General features: G+C 44.6%; 1 protein-coding gene and 1 non-coding gene across 7 annotated transcripts in view; one reads left to right on the top strand and one right to left on the bottom strand.

Annotated features, from left to right (window-relative positions):
- WFDC3 (WAP four-disulfide core domain 3) overlaps window positions 1–17,854 on the bottom strand; it is a 93,288-nt gene that overhangs the window by 63,117 nt on the left and 12,317 nt on the right. For 3 of the 6 annotated variants that reach the window (XM_054467634.2, XM_054467639.2, XM_054467632.2), the window contains 3 exons: window positions 15,520–15,654; window positions 13,888–14,073; window positions 12,686–12,922 (listed from right to left, as the gene is read on the bottom strand). In XM_054467634.2, the coding sequence (XP_054323609.1) occupies window positions 12,906–12,922; window positions 13,888–14,073; window positions 15,520–15,654 (338 nt within the window). In that variant the 3' untranslated portion in view covers window positions 12,686–12,905. Of the gene's footprint in view, window positions 1–2,458; window positions 2,499–12,685; window positions 12,923–13,887; window positions 14,074–15,519; window positions 15,655–17,854 lie in introns of those variants that run through there. The other 3 variants (XM_054467638.2, XM_054467635.2, XM_054467633.2) reach the window with 2 other exon arrangements.
- Window positions 17,131–17,256, top strand: LOC129022192 (U6atac minor spliceosomal RNA). Its single transcript, XR_008496280.1, has one exon. It is a non-coding gene; the product is annotated as a U6atac minor spliceosomal RNA (small nuclear RNA).

Raw genomic sequence — 17,854 nt, forward strand, 5'->3', positions numbered from 1 at the left:
CTGAGGCACAAGAATCACTTGAACCCAGGAGGTGGAAGTTTCAGTGAGCCGTGATTGCAGCACTGCATTCCAGCATGGGCAACAGAGTGAGACCCTGTCTCAAAAAAAAAAAAAGAAAGCTACAGGATGGAAGAAAATATTTCCAAACTACCTCATCAACAAGGGACTAGGCTATGTTCAGTGGCTCACACCTATAATCCCAGCACTTTGGGAGACAGAGGCGGGAGGATCACTTGAGGCCAGGAATTTGAGACCAGCCCGGGCATCATAGCAAGACCCTGTCTCTACAAAAAAAGGCAACAACAGGAATTAAAAATATATAAGAAACTCAAACAACTCAATACAAAAAAAAAAAAAAAAATCTGGCTGGCACAGTAGTTCTCACCTATAATCCCAGCACAAGGCCAAGGCAGGTGGATCACTTGAGGCCAGGAGTTTGAGACCAGCCTGGCCAACATGGCGAAACCCTCTCTGTACTAAAAATATAAAAATTAGCCAGATGTGGTGGTGCATGTCTGTAATCCCTGCTACTTGGGAGGCTGAGGCAGGAGAATCACTTGAACCCAGGAGGCAGAGGGCAGAGTTTGCAGTGAGCTGAGACTGGGCCACTGCACTCCAGTCTGGGCAACAGAGCAAGACTCTGTCTCAAAAAATATATATATATGTGTATATATACATACATATATACGTGTGTATACACATATACACACACATATACGTGTGTATACACATATATACACACACATATACGTGTGTATACACATATATACACACACATATATACGTGTGTATACACATATATACACACACATATACGTGTGTATACACATATATACACACACATATACGTGTGTATACACGTATATACACACACATATACGTGTGTATACACATACTATATATGTGTGTATACACATATATACACATACATGTGTGTATACACATATATACACATACATATGTGTGTATACACACATATACACACATATGTGTGTATACACACACATATACACACATATGTGTGTATACACACATATATACACACATATACACACATATATGTGTGTATACACACATATACACACATATATGTGTGTGTATACACACATATACACACACATACACACATATGTGTGTATACACACACATACACACATACACACATATGTGTGTATACACACACACACACACATATATATGTGTGTATACACACATACACACACATATATATGTGTGTATACACACATACACACACATATATATGTGTGTATACACACATACACACACATATATATGTGTGTATACACACATACACACACATATACATACATATGTGTATACACATATATACATACATATGTGTGTACACATATATACATACATATGTGTGTGTACACATATATACATACATATGTGTGTGTACACATATATACATACATATGTGTGTGTACACATATATACATACATATGTGTGTGTACACATATATACATACATATGTGTGTGTACACATATATACATACATATGTGTGTATACACATATATACATACGTATGTATACACATATATACATACATATGTATGTATACACATATATACATACGTATATATACACATATATACATACATATGTATATATACACATATATACACATACATATGCATGTATACGCATATATATACGCATATATGCGTATATATGCATACGTATGTGTATATATGTGTATATATACGCATATATGTATGCGTATATATGCGTATATATGCGTATATACATCTGTAGATATATACACATATACACGTATATATATACACATATATATACACGTATATATATATACACATATATATACACATATATATATATATATCTCAAATAAAGAGACATTCTTGGGCAAAGGGGATTTGTCCCAATGGTCTTGACAGTGCCACAAATCATTTTAACATTTTGGGTATAGCCAGAACCATCCTAGTGGTCTGAAACACAAAAGTGAGGCCCAGACTGCTTAGGGAGATCAGGCTGGATGCCAGAAATTAAGAGGATAGGAGCCAGAGACAGGTAAGCAGAAAGTTTACAAGAAAAAAAAATGGAAGATGAACAAAGACCCTAGGCCTCTGCCAGGTGGGCTGTGAGAGAAGAGGTTTCAAAAGAGAACGAACTTAAGATGACATTCTTACAGACAGACCCCTGGCCATTGCAGAAGCATTTCTGGGCTCCTTGGCGCCCCCCAGTCCAGGAGGCACTGCAGGACACAGGAGGCCTTGGAGCTCACGGGCACCAGAGCCCAGGCTTCCATGTAACTGAGATACGATCTGGCACTGCAGTCCTCAAGGTCTTGGAGAGGCCCTCCGACCCCCGGTTCCAGCCCTGGGACACAATTGCCCTGCTACATGCTTCCTTTCTATAATTAAAGAAGGAAACCCTCAGGGCACCCCACTCACCTCTCTCACCCCACTCACCTCTTGCCAGGGACCAGGTACGAGGGTGGGTGTCCTCTTCCTGAAAAAGAAAGGCTTAGATGAAGCAGTCCCTTGTGAAACAAGGCAGCCATTAGCACCAGGGCCCAGCCTAGGTGAGAACTCTCAGGCCCTGCCTGGCAGCCCACAGCCAGGCATGGTTGAGATACCAAGTTACTCTACAGATGTTGTCTTTTTTTTTTTTTGAGTCAGAGTCTCACTCTGTTGCCCAGGCTGGAGTGCAGTAGCGTGATCTCGGCTCACTGCAACCTCTGCCTCCCAGGTTCAAGCAATTCTCCTGCCTCGGCCTCCAGAGTAGCTGGGATTACAGGCGCCCACCACCAAGCCCAGCTAATTTTTGTGGGGGTTTTTTGGGGTTTTTTGTTTTTGTTTTTGAGACAGAGTCTGGCTGTGTCGCCCAGGCTGGAGTGCAGTGGCGCGATCTCCGCTCACTGCAAGCTCCGCCTCCCAGCTTCACGCCACTCTCCTGCCTCAGCCTCCCAAGTAGCTAAGACTACAGGTGCCCACCACCACACCTGGCTAATTTTTTTTTTGTATTTTTTGTAGAGACGGGGTTTCACCTTGTTAGCCAGGATAGTCTCAATCTCCTGACCTCGTGATCCGCCCACCTCAGCCTCCCAAAGTGCTGGGATTACAGGCTTGAGCCACTGCACCCGGCCAATTTTTGTATTTTTAGTAGAGACGGGGTTTCACCATGTTGGCCAGGCTAGTCTCAAACTCCTGACCTCAGGTGATCCACCCGCCTCGGCCTCCCAAAATGCTGGGATTACAGACATGAGCCACCGTACCCGGCCTGCATTTTTTTTTTAAGCATTAGGTTGGTGAAAAAATATTTTGATTTTTTTTAAAACAAGCAAGTATTACTTTTCTGATCTTTTAAAACTGATTGGATGAAAAAATGGAAAATGTAACATAAGAAGTGTCAGGTCTCTGAGCCCAAGCTAAGCCATCATATCCCCTGTGACCTGCACGTACACATCCAGATGGCCGGTTCCTGCCTTAACTGATGACATTCCACCACAAAAGAAGTGAAAATGCCCTGTTCCTGCCTTAACTGATGACATTGTCTTGTGAAATTCCTATTCCTGGCTCATCCTGTCTCAAAAAGCTCCCCTACTGAGCACCTTGTGACCCCCCACTCTGCCCTCCAGAGAACAACTCCCCTTTGACTGTAATTTTCCTTTATCTACCCAAATCCTATAAAACGGCCCCATCCTTATCTCCCTTCACTGACTCTCTTTTCAGACTCAGCCCGCCTGCACCCAGGTGAAATAAACAACCATGTTGCTCACACAAAGCCTGTTTGGTGGTCTCTTCACACGGACGCGCATGAAAAGAATACTTTAAAAAAAAAAAAAAAAGCAGCATCAGCACCACCTGGAAGCTTGTTATTTATACAGAATCTCAGACCCACCTGAAACCTACTGCATTGGAATTTGCATTTTAACAACTCTGGTGATTTGTTTTCTCATTTCACAAGTTGTAGTCTGTGAAAAATCAGGAGCTCAGGAAAGGAGATCTACTTCCCTGGCTACTGCGAATCAAGGTTTCTTCTGCATCTACGACTGACTGCTACCCATAAAATGTGAAATACCCTCATCAGGAATCTATATGGCTCTAAAGACTCATAGTGAGATGTTAAGTATCCCTTTCTCCTTCCTAATAGCAGCCTATTTCCTTTCAAGGAATTCTCTTCCCCTGTTCTATGTCTTGTTGTGAGGGTTAATTTCAGGTGCCTGCTAACCCAAACAAGCCAGAGAAGCAATTCTTTTCTCTAGGTTCTCAACCAGGGGTGTTTTTGCCCCCCAGGGGACATTTTGGCAACATCTGGAAACATATTTGTTTGTGACAAATGACAGGGAGAGATACTGGCATCTAGTGAAAAGCAGCCGGGGCTGCTGCTAAACATCATGTAGTACCCAGGACGGCCCCTCACAGCAATTATCCAGCCCAAAATATTAATAGGACCAAGGCTGTGAACCCCTGAATGAGTAATTACATATATTCTCCCTCTTTCAGGAAGTCTCAATCTTGAGAGAAGGGGGAAAGAGAAATAGAACATCGTTGTCACAGCAGCGTCACTGTGACCCAACTCTTCCCGCCTAGATGACCTGCTTCCTCTCTCTTGACCTTCCAGAGTGCTGTCAATTCCCTACCATGGAGCCCTAGCTTTGCATAAATCATACGAGCCCAAATTTCCTTCCAGCTCACTGTCATTTGCCCAAGTTAGCCAATATCTTTCTGTTGATGGTAACCAAGAACCCTTACGCCCAACCATCCAGTTAGAGGAGGGCTCCATTCCAGGGCAGGGCAGGCTTACCCAGCTGCTAGGCTAAGCACACACTTCAAGCATCAGCAAGTAACTGACAAGTTCAGCTTGAATGAACTTAACCAGAATTTGCAGTCAAGAAAACTAGAAAGAAACTATTTTAATTTCAGTATAAATGTTTCATTTTGCATCAAGTGATTTAAACAGTTCATCATTTGGGACCCTGATGTTCTGGGCCATCAGGTGGGGCAGGCTCACTCTGGTTTTGAGTTTCAGTGCTAAGAAGGAAGAGGAAAACAAGAGAGAGAAGAGATCGAGTTGTTTATATTATCTGGCTTCAGGTGAGAGAGTACTGGAATGAGAAGCCTATGTTTAAAGGAAAAAAATATTAAAACTGGGAAAGTATTGAACATGGAAAGATGTAACCTATACAGTGAAGTACAGCACAATGGAAGAACCTAAAAATTAAAACCAAGAATACATACATATATTTCTTGATATATATATATCAAGAAATAGCAATCTATCTGCAAGTCGAAAAGTGTTGCAGAAGGAATGGAGGCTTTGTCATCGAATACACCTGCTGGTTTAACCAACCTAAGATTGAAAGTAAAAGCCTTAGCCTGGGAAACATAGCGAGACCCCATCTCTGCAAAAACTGAAAAATTAGCCAGGTGTGGTGGTGCATGCCTGTGGTCCCAGCTACTTCGGAGGCTGAGGTAGAAGGATTGCTTGAGCCCAGGAAGTCAAGGCAGCAGTGGGCCATGTTTGAGCCACTGCGCTCCAGCCTGGGTGACAGAGTAAGACCCTGTCTCAGAAAAAAAAAAAGAAAGAATGTAAAAGCCTTTGAAGCCATTTGGCAAAGATCATGGAAAACAGGGCAAGCAATAGCTATAGAGTTCCAGAGCCATGTTAAATATAATAAATAAGTAAATATTTAAACATTGAATACCTTAACAATTAAAAATCATATCTATCTATTATATTGTTGAATGACAAAAGCTTATCACAGGATGATTCTACCCATATCGACATTTGCATATATGCATAAAGCAAGTCTGGAAGGACCTTCACAAGCATGTTAACAATGGTCACCTATGGGTAGGGAGATCCTCTTTGAATTTTTTTTTTTTTTTTTTTTTTGGTGCATTAGCAGTCTTGATGGTTTCAAATGTCATCACCAGGGAATGATAGATGCTGTGGCCTACTTAGGGTGGAGGGCAATAGGAAAGTGAAGATTGAAAAACTACCTATCTGATATTATGCTGATTACCTGGGTGACAAAATTTTCTGTACACCAAATCCCCAAGACACACAATTAGTGCGTGTAACAAACCTGCATATGAATCCCTTTAAAGTAAAATACAAGTTGAAAGGAAAAAAATAAAACCTCTTCAACCATCTTTCAGATAGCAATTTTTTTCATTGCTTCTTCAGTGTACACAAATATTCTTTTACATCATTCACACTTCTTTGAACTTTTCTGTACTGTTTAAATATCTCAATAATGTCTATGCATCCTATTTTAAAAACAACAACAACAAATTAAAAAATAAAAAGGAGAAGGAGGAAGGTGAGGAGGAGAAAAAGAATAACAAAAAAGACTTGTGATCCTAAGCATATAGACAGCTCAGAAATTGCAGGAAAGCTGAAAAAGAAAAACAAGAGAAAGGTAAAGGAAGAATGATCATTAATAATATTACTAAATTGGGCCAGGCACAGTGTGGCTCACGCCGGTAATCCCAGCACTTTGGGAGGCCGAGGCTGGTGGATCATTTAAGGTCAGGAGTTCGAGACCAACCTGGCCAACATGGTGAAACCCTGTCTCTACTAAAAATACAAAAATTAGCTGGGTGTGGTGGCTAATGGTGGGTGTAATCCCAGCTACTTGCAAGGCTGAGGCTGGAGAATCGCTTGAACCCAGGGGGCAGAGGTTGCAATGAGCCAAGATCACACCATTGCACTCCAGCCTGGGCGACAAATCTCTGTCTCAAAAAAAAAAAAAAAAAAAAAAATTACTGAATTGGGCTACAGATTCTTAGAGCTGCTGATGGGACTTTCATGAACTTCTAATTCAGAGATCCCCAAACCAGACCACACATTAGAATTCCCTGAGGGCTTTTTTTAAATATTGCTCTGAATAAACACATAAACAAGCAGTTCCCTTGGCCCAACCCATCTTTGACCTACTGAATCAAAATATCTGGAATGGGATTGGGGAATCTGCACATTGACCAGCCCGCACAAGGATCTAAAACCAGCCCCTGGCAACCACAAATGTACTTTCTGTCTCTACGGATTTGCCTATTCTAGATGTTCCATGTAAATGGAATTATATGGCCTTTTGTGACTGGCTTCTGTCACTTAGCATGTTTTCAAGGTCCATTCATGTTATAGAATGTATTGGTACTTCATTCCTTTTTATGGCTGAATTAATATTTCATTGTATTGATATAATACATTTTGTCTCTCCATTCACCAATCGATAGATATTTGAGTTGCTTCCACCTGTTGGCTATTGTCCACCTGTTTCTATTTCTATGAACATTTGTTCACAAGTTTTTGCTTGAACATCTAGGGGTTTTGTTTGTTTGGTTTGGGTTTGGGTTTTTTTTTTTTTTTTTTTTCAGAGGCAGGGTCTGCCACCCAGGCAGGAGCGCAGTAGCACCTTCTTAGCTCACTGCAGCCTTGTATTCCTGGGCTCAACTAATCCTCCCACCTCAGCCTCTTTAGTAGCTAGAACTACAGTTATGATGCCACCACACCCTGGTTATTTTTTTAATTATTCTGTAGAGACAAGGGTCTCACTATGTTGCCCAGGCTGGTGTTAAACTCATGTTCTCAAGCGATCCTTCCACCCCAGCTTCCCAAAGTACTGGGGTTACAGGTGTGAGCCATCACACCTGGCCATTGGATACCTGTTTTTAGTTCTTTTGGGTATATACCTAAGAGTGAAATTGCTGGGTCATATGGTAATTCCACATTTAACTTATCGAGAAACCATCAAACTTTTTAGGGTTTTTTTTTTTTTTTTTTGAGATGGGGTCTTGCTCTGTTGCCCAGGCCAGAGTGCAGTGGCACAATCATAGCCCACTGCAGCCTCAATCTCCTGAGCTCCAGTGATCTTCCCACCTCAGCCTCCCAAGTAGCTGGGACTATAAGCACATGTCACTACACCTGACTGACTGTTTTTTTTTTTTTAAGTAGAGACAAGATTTTGCTATGTTGCTCAGGCTGGTCTTGAACTCCTGAGCTGAAGCAGTCCTCCCACATCAGTCTCCCAAAGTGCTGACATTACAGGCATGAGCCACTGTGCCCAGACCACTGTTTAGTTTTTTAATGTGGCTACTAAAAAACTTGAAATTACATACATGGCTTGCATTATGTTTCTATGAAAGAGTGCTGCTCTGGATGCTTCTTTCTGCCCAAGTATTCTACTGGAACTTACCTCTCATTTACATTTGCCCTCAGCTACTTCCAAACAAGACTCAAGGAGGAACTTAATACTATAAAACAGCCAGGTGCAGTGGCTCACCTGTAACCCCAGCACTTTGAGAGGCCAAGGCAGCTGGATCATTTGAGGCCAGGAGTTAGAGACCAGCCTGGCCAACTTGGTGAAACACTGTCTCTACAAAAAATACAAAAATTAGCTGGGCGTGGTGGTGCGCACCTGTAGTCCCAGCTACTTAGGGAGCTGAGGCAGGAGGATCACTTGAACCTGGGAGGTCGAGGCTGCAGTGAGCATGATTGCACCACTGTACTCCAGCTTGGGAGACAGAGTGAGACCCTGTCACAAAAAACAACAACAGAAAATAAAATACTACAAAACAAGTTACATGAAAATGAAAGTCTTTAAACCAAGAGTGAAAAAAAGTAGGGGGTCCAGGCACAGTGGCTCACACCTGTAATCCCAACACTTTGGGAGGCCAAGGCATGCAGATCATGAGATCAAGAGATCGAGACCATCCTGGCCAACATGGTGAAACCCCATTTCTACTAAAACTACAAAAGTTAGCTGGGTGTGGTGGTGGGTGTCTGTAGTCTCACCTACTCAGGAGGCTGAGGCAGGAGAATCGCTTGAACCTGGAAGGTGGAGGTTGCAGTGAGCCAAGATCGCACCACTGCACTCCAGCCTGGTGACAGAGCCAGACTCTGTCTCAAAAAAAAAAAAAAAAAAAGGTGGGGGAGGACAAGTAATAAAAGAGGGTGGCAAAAAGGATCAATTTTGTCAGAAAAACTGAATAACAACAGCTAACATTTACTGAGTGTGTGCTTTGTGCCAGGCTCTGTTAAGTGCTTTCTTTATCATCTTTTTTTTTTAGACAGAGTCTCCCTCTGTGGCCTAGGCGGGAGTGCAGTGGCGCGATCTCAGCTCACTGCAGCCTCCAAATCCTGGGTTCAAGCGAGTCTCCTGCTTCAGCCTCCTGAGTAGCTGGGACTACAAGCATCCACCACCATGCCCAGCTAATTCTTGTATTTTTAGTAGAGACGAGGTTTCACCATGTTGGCCAGGGTGGTCTCGAACTCCTGGCCTCAGGTGATCGACCCACCTCGGCCTCCCAAAGTGCTGGGATTACAGGTATGAGCCACTGCACCTGGCCAGTGCTTTCTTTATAATGGACTCTTCACGCCAATTCTATGAGGTAGGTGGTGTGGTAATGTTATTATACGCACAAAGCTAATAAGCAGCGGAAGAGTATAGATTCAGACCCAGGCCTTACTCCAAAACCTGAGCTCTTGGCACCCTGGTAGCCAATGCGAAGATGGAAACATCATCAGCTCTAGAAAGCCCCTACCACAGAGGCTGGCAAGACAGACGATGCCCAGTAAGTTATTTCCCTGCCTATTCTCACACTAACTCAGAGAGATAAACTTTTTCTTGATCTTGAGCTCCACAAGGAATTTGACCCTGTGGCTTTGTATAAGAAACACTAATACGACATAGTGGGTAATGTCCCCCAGATCAATGTTACCAGAAATGAAGCAGCATGCCACATCATATGAAAACGGAGGGCATAATGTTAGGTCTTTATGAAGTGCAGTTCAGTCTGGATCCAGGAGCTCAGACAGCTGATAGCAAGCTTTCACTTTATCTTTTAGAATGCCCTTTTGAGTCTCTTGCCTGGAAATGGTCTATGACAGACTTTTGCTGTCCTCTGGTGGGCAGAGCATGAAGCACCCAGCAAAGAATTCTTTCCAGTCACATGGCCTCTTCTTTGTTTATATTGCTGAATCTGTAGGAAGCTGGGCTTCTCCACACAATCCCTTGAGGAGAAGGCTTAACTTGTATATGAAAGGAAAGACATCTCTCCCAACTCAAGAGCAACTCACTGCCAGGATACACTCTGGGCCTCCTGCCTTCCTCACCCCACTTACGCGCCTTACCAACATCATGCCCCGCAGGAGCAGTGGAGGCTGCAGGGGCCCATGGTATTGCTGGGGCCAAGGGCACTTGGGGAGTCTGAGATTTCTACAACCAGATGGTCAAGAAGCAGGGTGGAGAAGGGAGGAGCTGCGTGGTTCTGGTCAAAGAACAAGTCTTTCTTAGCCTACACTGGAGCCCCAGACATTCCTGCCCATGATGAGGAAGCTGAGGAGCAGGGCGGGGAAGGAGGATGGCTTTTCAACCTGGTCAGAGGCTAATTTTGGGGTGCAAGGTGAGAGAGTAGGATCACGGTCCACTGAGATCTGCTCCCGGGTCATTTCCACCCCAGGACCAAGGCTGAAATGGACTTAAACCCTGAGGAAGGAAAGGTTCTAACGGCTTCTTTAGTTCAGGGTCCAACAGTAGAGAAAGCTGCCCAGAAAGACCTGAGGGTGGGAATTTGGCTCCAGCTCAGCCTTTGACCTCCAGGTTTCAAATTTAACCCTTCAGCACTCTCTCGCTCTCGCTCTCCAAATTTAACCCTTCAGCACTCTCTCTCATCTCTATCTCTCTCTCATCTCCATCTCTATCTCTCTATACATCTGTCTCTCTCTCTATCTCTATCTCTCTCGACGTTGCTACCTGTAAGCAGGTCAGCAGCTCCCTCTGGAAAGGGTGAGCTTCCAGACAAGGAGCAAAGGTCTGCAAGGAGCAGCTCTCCCATTGCTCAGCCTGAGCTGTGCCTGGGGCTCACATCTGTCTCTCCAGTCCCACTCTCCACCCTGACAGAACATCATTCTGCAATATTAGAAGATTCCCAGACTGTTGTTTTTCATTGAAAGTTCTACCATACTGATGATTTTTTTTTTTTTTTTTGAGACGGAGTTTCGCTCGTCGCCCGGGCTGGAGTGCAATGGCAGGATCTCGGCTCACTTGGAACTTCCACCTCCCAGGTTCAAGCAATTCTCCTGCCTCAGCCTCCCAAGTAGCTGGGATTACAGGCATGCACCACCATGCCTGGCTAATTTTTATATTTTTAGTAGAGACAGGGTTTCACCATGTTGGCCAGGCTGGTCTCGAACTCCTGACCTCAAGTGATCTGCCTGCCTTGGCCTCCGAAAATGTTGGGATTACAGGCGTGAGCCACTGCACCCGACCACTGCTGAGTGTTTGTGACTTCTCCCCCTTGTTTTCATCCTGGCATGTGAAATTCTGGTTTCTACCTGGTTCAGAACATTTACCTCTTTTGAGTGGAGTAGACATGTCAATGTTGCCTGATCTGAAAAAGAGTGGCTGGCATGAACCTCGCAGTGGCCAACCCAGGAACATCCATGACTCCAGGATCATGTTGTAGGGAACTGGGAAGGGCCAGTGTCTGTGTGATGGGCTGCTGAACATTTTGGCAGATCCCTCTTCCACTGTTTTATCATTTTGTTGTTTATTTAAAAACTCGAATACATGCACATAGTTTTTTTAAAAATCATTATATCATCACACCACCACACCCGGCTAATTTTTGTATTTTTAGTAGAGACAGGGTTTCTACTAAAATAGTCAAAGGCACAGCTACTCAGAAGGCTGAGGTACGAGAATTGCTTGAACCTAGGAGGCGGAGGTTGCCGTGAGCGGAGATCGTGCCCCTGCACTCCAGCCTAGGCGACAGAGCGCGATTTCGTCTCAAAAAAAAAAAAAAAGATAACTAGTTAAATAAATTACCCATTTCATAGAGTTCTATTAAAAGAATATACCTGATGACATGAAAGATCTCCAAGATACACAGTATAATCCATTTCATATAAATAAAAAACATAACTTTAAAAAATTATCTTGGTCCCAAGAACCTAGGGACGTCCCCTCCCTAAAATAAAGCTACCTGGAGGGGACAAACTGCTTGTCTTGGAGCCAAAGGCTGGCCCTCAAGGAAGGAGGTCCAAGGTGGGAACATTCCAACAACTATAAGAAACTAGCCACTCGGCTGGGCACAGTGGCTCACGCCTGTAATCCCAGCACTTTGGGAGGCCAAGGCAGGCAGATCACCTGAGGTCAGGAGTTCAAGACAAGCCTGGCCATCATGGTGAAACCCCATCTCTACTAAAAATACAAAAATTAGTCAGGCATGGTAGCGCGCCTGTAGTCCCAACTACTCGAGAGACTGAGGGAGGAGAATCACTTGAACCCGAGAGGCAGAGGTTGCAGTGAGCCGAGATTGCACCACTGCACTCCAGCCTGGGCAACAGAGTGAAACTACATCTCAAAAAAAAAACAAAACAAAACTAGCCACTCACCCTTGTTCCACCCTCAACCCACATTCTCCAATAAAAGAAAGAAGGTCAGCAGGTCTAAAAGAGACTGACCTCCACCCCCACCAGGGCTTGAGAAAGACATCTATGGCAAGTCACTCTCAGTTTAGTTTCCACCCATCTCTTCCCTAGCCACACCCAACCAAAACCCATTTTCAGTGTCCTCACAAAGAATGGATTACCCATCTGTCCTAAATATGTAAATCGTACAATCCCACAGGCACACACATACCCTCTGGTTCTCCCATATCATCTGAGCCCTCAAACAGCACAAACAAGAGGTCAGCACCAGCCTTTATTGGGAAAGAGAAGCACCACACACCCACTGCCCAATCCAGGGCTATTTCCCATGCTCTGGTCAGTGGCAGGAGGAGAAGCAGAGCAGAGAGGGCCATGAGTGCCCCTGGAAATGTCACAAGCCCCAGGATGTCACCCTCTTGACTGCCAGGAAAAGCTTCCAGAATTACCAAAGAAGCTCCAGACAAATCAGCACAGCTAGGGCACCGGGATCTCTGCAAGTAGAAGAAACATCAAGTCACAGCTGTGCCCTCCTGGCTTCAGCTACCCAAAATGTTTTCCCTCCACCCTAGGAAAGCTTGGCCTATATTGCTCTCAAAAGTCTTAAATGGCTCCTTGCTTCCCAGACAATCCAATCCAAACTGGCACTGCAGGCTTTTATTATTCAGATGTCAACCTTATATCTCCCGTTATAAAAAACTGGAATTATGGTCGGGCACAGTGGCTCATGCCTGTAATCCCAGCACTTTGGGAGGCCAAGGCAGGTGGATAACCTGAGATCAGGAGCTCAAGACCAGCCTGGCCAACATGGTAAAACACTGTCTCTACTAAAAATACAAAAATCAGCTAGGTATGATGGCAGGCGCCTGTAATCCCAGCCTTGGGAGGCTGAGGCAGGAGAATTGCTTGAACCCAGGAGGCAGAGGTTGCAGTGAGTCGAGACTGTGCCATTGCACTCCAGCTTGAGTGACAAGAGTGAAACTCCATCTCAAAAAAAAAAAAAACTAGAGATACGTCTGTTCCTTTACCCACCCTGCCCCCACTCCTCACCTCCCAAACATATCCCACACATTCCCACCCTGTGTTCCTTTGCCAGCAATCACCAGATTGCCTGTCTGGCATGTCCCTGTGCTATCCTCCCTTTGTCGCATCTGCCTAGCCTTAAGCGCCTCAATCAAATCCCACCTCTCCCACAGAGACCTTCCCAGGGAGCCACACCTGGGAACAGGTGTAAGCCTGTACTGTTTATATGAGGGTTCTCATCTGGGACACAGGTTCACCACACCTGAGAACAGGTGTAAGCCTGTACTGTTTGTATGAGGGTTTTCATCTGTGACATAGGTTCTTTCTCTCCAACTAGACTTTTCCTGACCTTCTGAAGTCCCCTTACCAGCACCTAAGCCAGTGCTTTGCACATAGCAGTTGTCTGTTGTTGTTGATGACAATGGACTGTACTCACCTAATTCAGAATCAGACCTCACAGTCCAGTTGGGGTTCGTGGTCAGTTTTGGGGGCAGGACTGGTGGGACACAGAAGCGGCCACAGCCTGACTTGCAACATTTTTCTCCAGCTTGACAATTCTCATCCATCACACAGCCAACAATGCACAGGCCCACCAGAACTTTTGGACAATCACCGCCCCGCCCTGTGGGAACAACAGGCACAGGAAAAGGGACAGGGCATCAGCTCCGCCATCTCCATGTTCCCATCTTGAACTTACACACAGAGGCGCTAGGTCAATCAACCCCTGACCCTCACTAGACCCAGCTAAACTGGCTGGGAAACCATGGCGCTGGAGGATCTCAGAATCTTTAGGAACCCAAGAGACCTCTGAGCCCAGAGTTTTCAAATGGTGCCCCAAAGGGAGTTCCCAAGAGGTAACTCAGGGATTGACACCTCTGCAGGTTTGGGGTGGGGGTGGGTGAAGTGTGGCAGGGGCAAGCCTCCCAGACCACTCCCCCTCCCCCTATGCTCTGGATTCATAGTGTCACTTCCTCACGGTGGCCTCCTCTGCCACCCTAGACAAGGTTTGATGTCCCTGCTTTGTGCTCCTGTAGAGCACCCTGTATGCTTCCTCTCATCAAACTTTATGATAATCCCTTATTTAAAAGGAATATGTCTATCTTCCCTGATGGGCTATAAGCTACATAAGGACAAGAGTCTGTCCTCAGCCTTGAGCACTGCCTGGGAATCTAAAGGGACTAAGACAGCACCAGGGTCAATGATTCTTTAATGGAGATCCACAGTGCCTGGCACTCAAAAATATTTGTTTTTTAAAAATGTTGAAGAAAAAAAGGCATTGGAACAGGAATGCTTTTATCTGTATACATATATATATATGTTTCCAGCTGGGCGTGGTGGCTCACGCCTGTAATTCCAGCACTTTGGGAGGCCGAGACAGGCAGATCACGAGGTCAGGAGTTCAAGACCAGCCTGGTCAACATGATGAAACCCCCTCTCTACTAAAAATACAAAAATTAGCTGGGCATGGTGGCATGTGCCTGTAATCCCAGCTACTCAGAAGGCTGAGGCAGAAGAAACCCTGGAGGCAGAGGTTTCAGTGAGCCAAGATCATGCCACTACACTCCAGCCTGGGGTACAGACCAAGACTCTGTCTCAAAAAAAAAAAAAAAAAAAAAAAAAAAAAAAAAAAATATATATATATATATATATATATATATATATATATATGTTTCCAACTAAGATTTCATTTGGGGCAGGGGAGAAGCTTTTTGTTAAAAATTAGATCTGAAAATCAGGATCTTGGGCAACTCACTTCATTTTACAGATAAACTTGGGCTCAAAAAGAAGAGTTTGCTTACCCAAGGTCACAAAGCAACACCTTAGCAGAATCAAGACCAAAAGCCACACTGTCTGTCTTCCAGCCCAAGTAGTTCCTACTGCCCCACAGTGCCTTCCCCCAGTTCTTTTAATGTTGACACAGCCCCTCGGCCCTAGAAGAAGGGGTTGCTTTGGGTTGGGGGACTAGAGGGACAGGAAGGATGAGAATCTTAGCTCCTCCCAGGAAGGGAAAGAGAAGCACTCTTCTCAGGAAACACTCAAGGATTTCTTCCCAAAAGAGCCAACATACCTCCCTCAATGTCTCCAAGGCAGGTGCGGCCACAGCCGGTGCTGCAGCATTTATGCCCCTGGGGACAGGATGCATCCCCATCACACAGCTCCTCACACGGAAGGGGGTCAGCAGGACATTCACCACCAAACTCTGCTACAGAATCAAAGCATTGGAGCCCAGAGATGCTCACAATATGAAACATATTTTTCATTGTGTCCCATATGTATGTTTATACATAGTTATATATTTATATACATATATAATGTACATGTTTATGTGTATCATGTATCTGCAATACATCTGATTTTTTTAAGACAGGGTCTCACTGTGTTGCCCAGACCAAAGTGCAGTGGCATAATCATAGCTCATTGCAGCCTCAAACTCCTGCATTCAAGGGATCCTCCCACCTCAGCCTCCTGAGCGGCTAGAACTACAGGCACATGCCACCATGCCTGGCTTATTTATTTATTTATTTTGTAGAGACAGGGTCTCAATGTATCACCCAGGCTAAAGTACAATGGCACAATCACAGCTCATTGTAGCCTGAAACTCCTGCACTCAAGGGATCCTCCCACCACAGCCTCCTGAGTACCTGGGACTACAGGCGAAAGCCACCAGGCCTGGGTAATTTTATTTATTTATTTTGTAGAGACAGAGTCTCACTATGTTCCCTAGGCTGATATCAAACTCCTGGCTCAAGTGATCCTGCCGCCTGAGCCTCCCAAAGTGCCAGGATTACAGGCGTGAGCCACCCCATCCAGCCCACCCTGATATTTTATATTCTAGTTCTTCTTTTTCCTAATTGCTAAATTGCTTTCAGGACTCACAGTTTGAAAAACACTCTTCAGGTCTAACCCACTGTGGCCAGCATTCTCCCTGAATTCTCCCTGTGGCAGACATTTACAATGGTGGCCTCCAGTGAACTTTATCTCCTGGGATTCAGGCCCTTGTGTAGTCCCCTTCCATACCTACTCTGGGTTTGACCATCTGACTTACTTTGACCGATGGGACAATAGCAAATGTAATGTATGCAGAGGCTTGATAAGCACTTGCATACTGGGGCTTGTCCACTCAGAATACTTCCTCTTGGAAACCAGCTGCCATGCTATAAAGCAGCTTGAACTACGCTATGGGATGATGAGATGCCCCATGGAGACAGAACCTAGAAGAGAGGTCATCCTGGACGTTGTGGCTCCAGTTGAGCTCTCTGCTGAGCTCCCAGCTGAATGCAGCTAAATGAATGACCACAGCTACATCATGTGGGTATATGAACTGCCCAGCCAAGCTCAGGCAACCTACACAACTGTGAGAAAGAGTAACTATATTGCTTTAAGTCATGAAGTTTGGAGATGGTTTCTTATGCAGCAATAGATACTGGATACCAAGTTTATTCTGAAAGGCAACAGGTCCAGCTAAAATGATTTGTTTCCCCATACTCTCTTGCAACTAGGGGTGACCACAAACTAGGACATAAACTGGGAAACTTCTGTATTCCTGACACAGAGAATACCCCTTTCAAACTGTTCCCTCACTTCTTTCTTCTTCCAGACATTACACGGAGAGGCAGAGTAGCCTTCTCTCAATGAGGAGGCAACTCAGCATAATGAAATGGTCAAGAATTGCAAAGGGGTGTTATATGAAAGTAGAGAAGGTTAGCACTCCCCTCAACAAGGATGGAAGAGGCCCTTGGGCCTGACAACACGCATATGGTTCAAGCATTGCCACCTACTTTGTGGCATCTAACCATCGTCTTTTAAAATAAATAAATAATAAAATTTAAATGTTTAAAAAAAAAAAAAAGAATTGCAAAGGAGAAAGAGAGAAATAGTTTCATCCTTGTTAGCATGATGGAGCCACCATCCCAGCCTCAGGAATTCTTGTTATATGAGAAAAACAAACCCCTATATGATTAATTTTCTGTTGTGTGCAGCCAAACACATTCCCTATGAAAATAAACTCAGAGAAGGATCTTGCCCAGAACTACAGAGTGAGTCAGCAGCAAGGCAGGACAACACTCAGCCTCTTGATTTGCGGTAAAGTACTTTTTCTACTACACTATCCTTAAAACATGCAGGCAACTGGCCAGGGCCCCAGGCGCAGGCACACCCAAAGAAGGCCACATCCAAACCAAACCAATTCACCATGACTCATTCGTCTTAGTGTTTATTTCAAGTTTCTTAAGTAAAGAGAAAGGTGACAGGCAATTAAAGATTTCGCAGAAAACCAAAGCAAGACTGGCCCAGTGCCTCTGAGTAGGAACAGGTAAGTATGATTGCGTACAGCTGGCTCCGGGAAGTCTGCCATGATGGAAAAAGCAAGTATTGGAATCCAAGGAGAATACATGCAGCTAAAC

This window comes from Pongo pygmaeus, chromosome 21 (assembly GCF_028885625.2).
Source record: "Pongo pygmaeus isolate AG05252 chromosome 21, NHGRI_mPonPyg2-v2.0_pri, whole genome shotgun sequence".
NCBI classification, from domain to species: domain Eukaryota; kingdom Metazoa; phylum Chordata; class Mammalia; order Primates; family Hominidae; genus Pongo; species Pongo pygmaeus.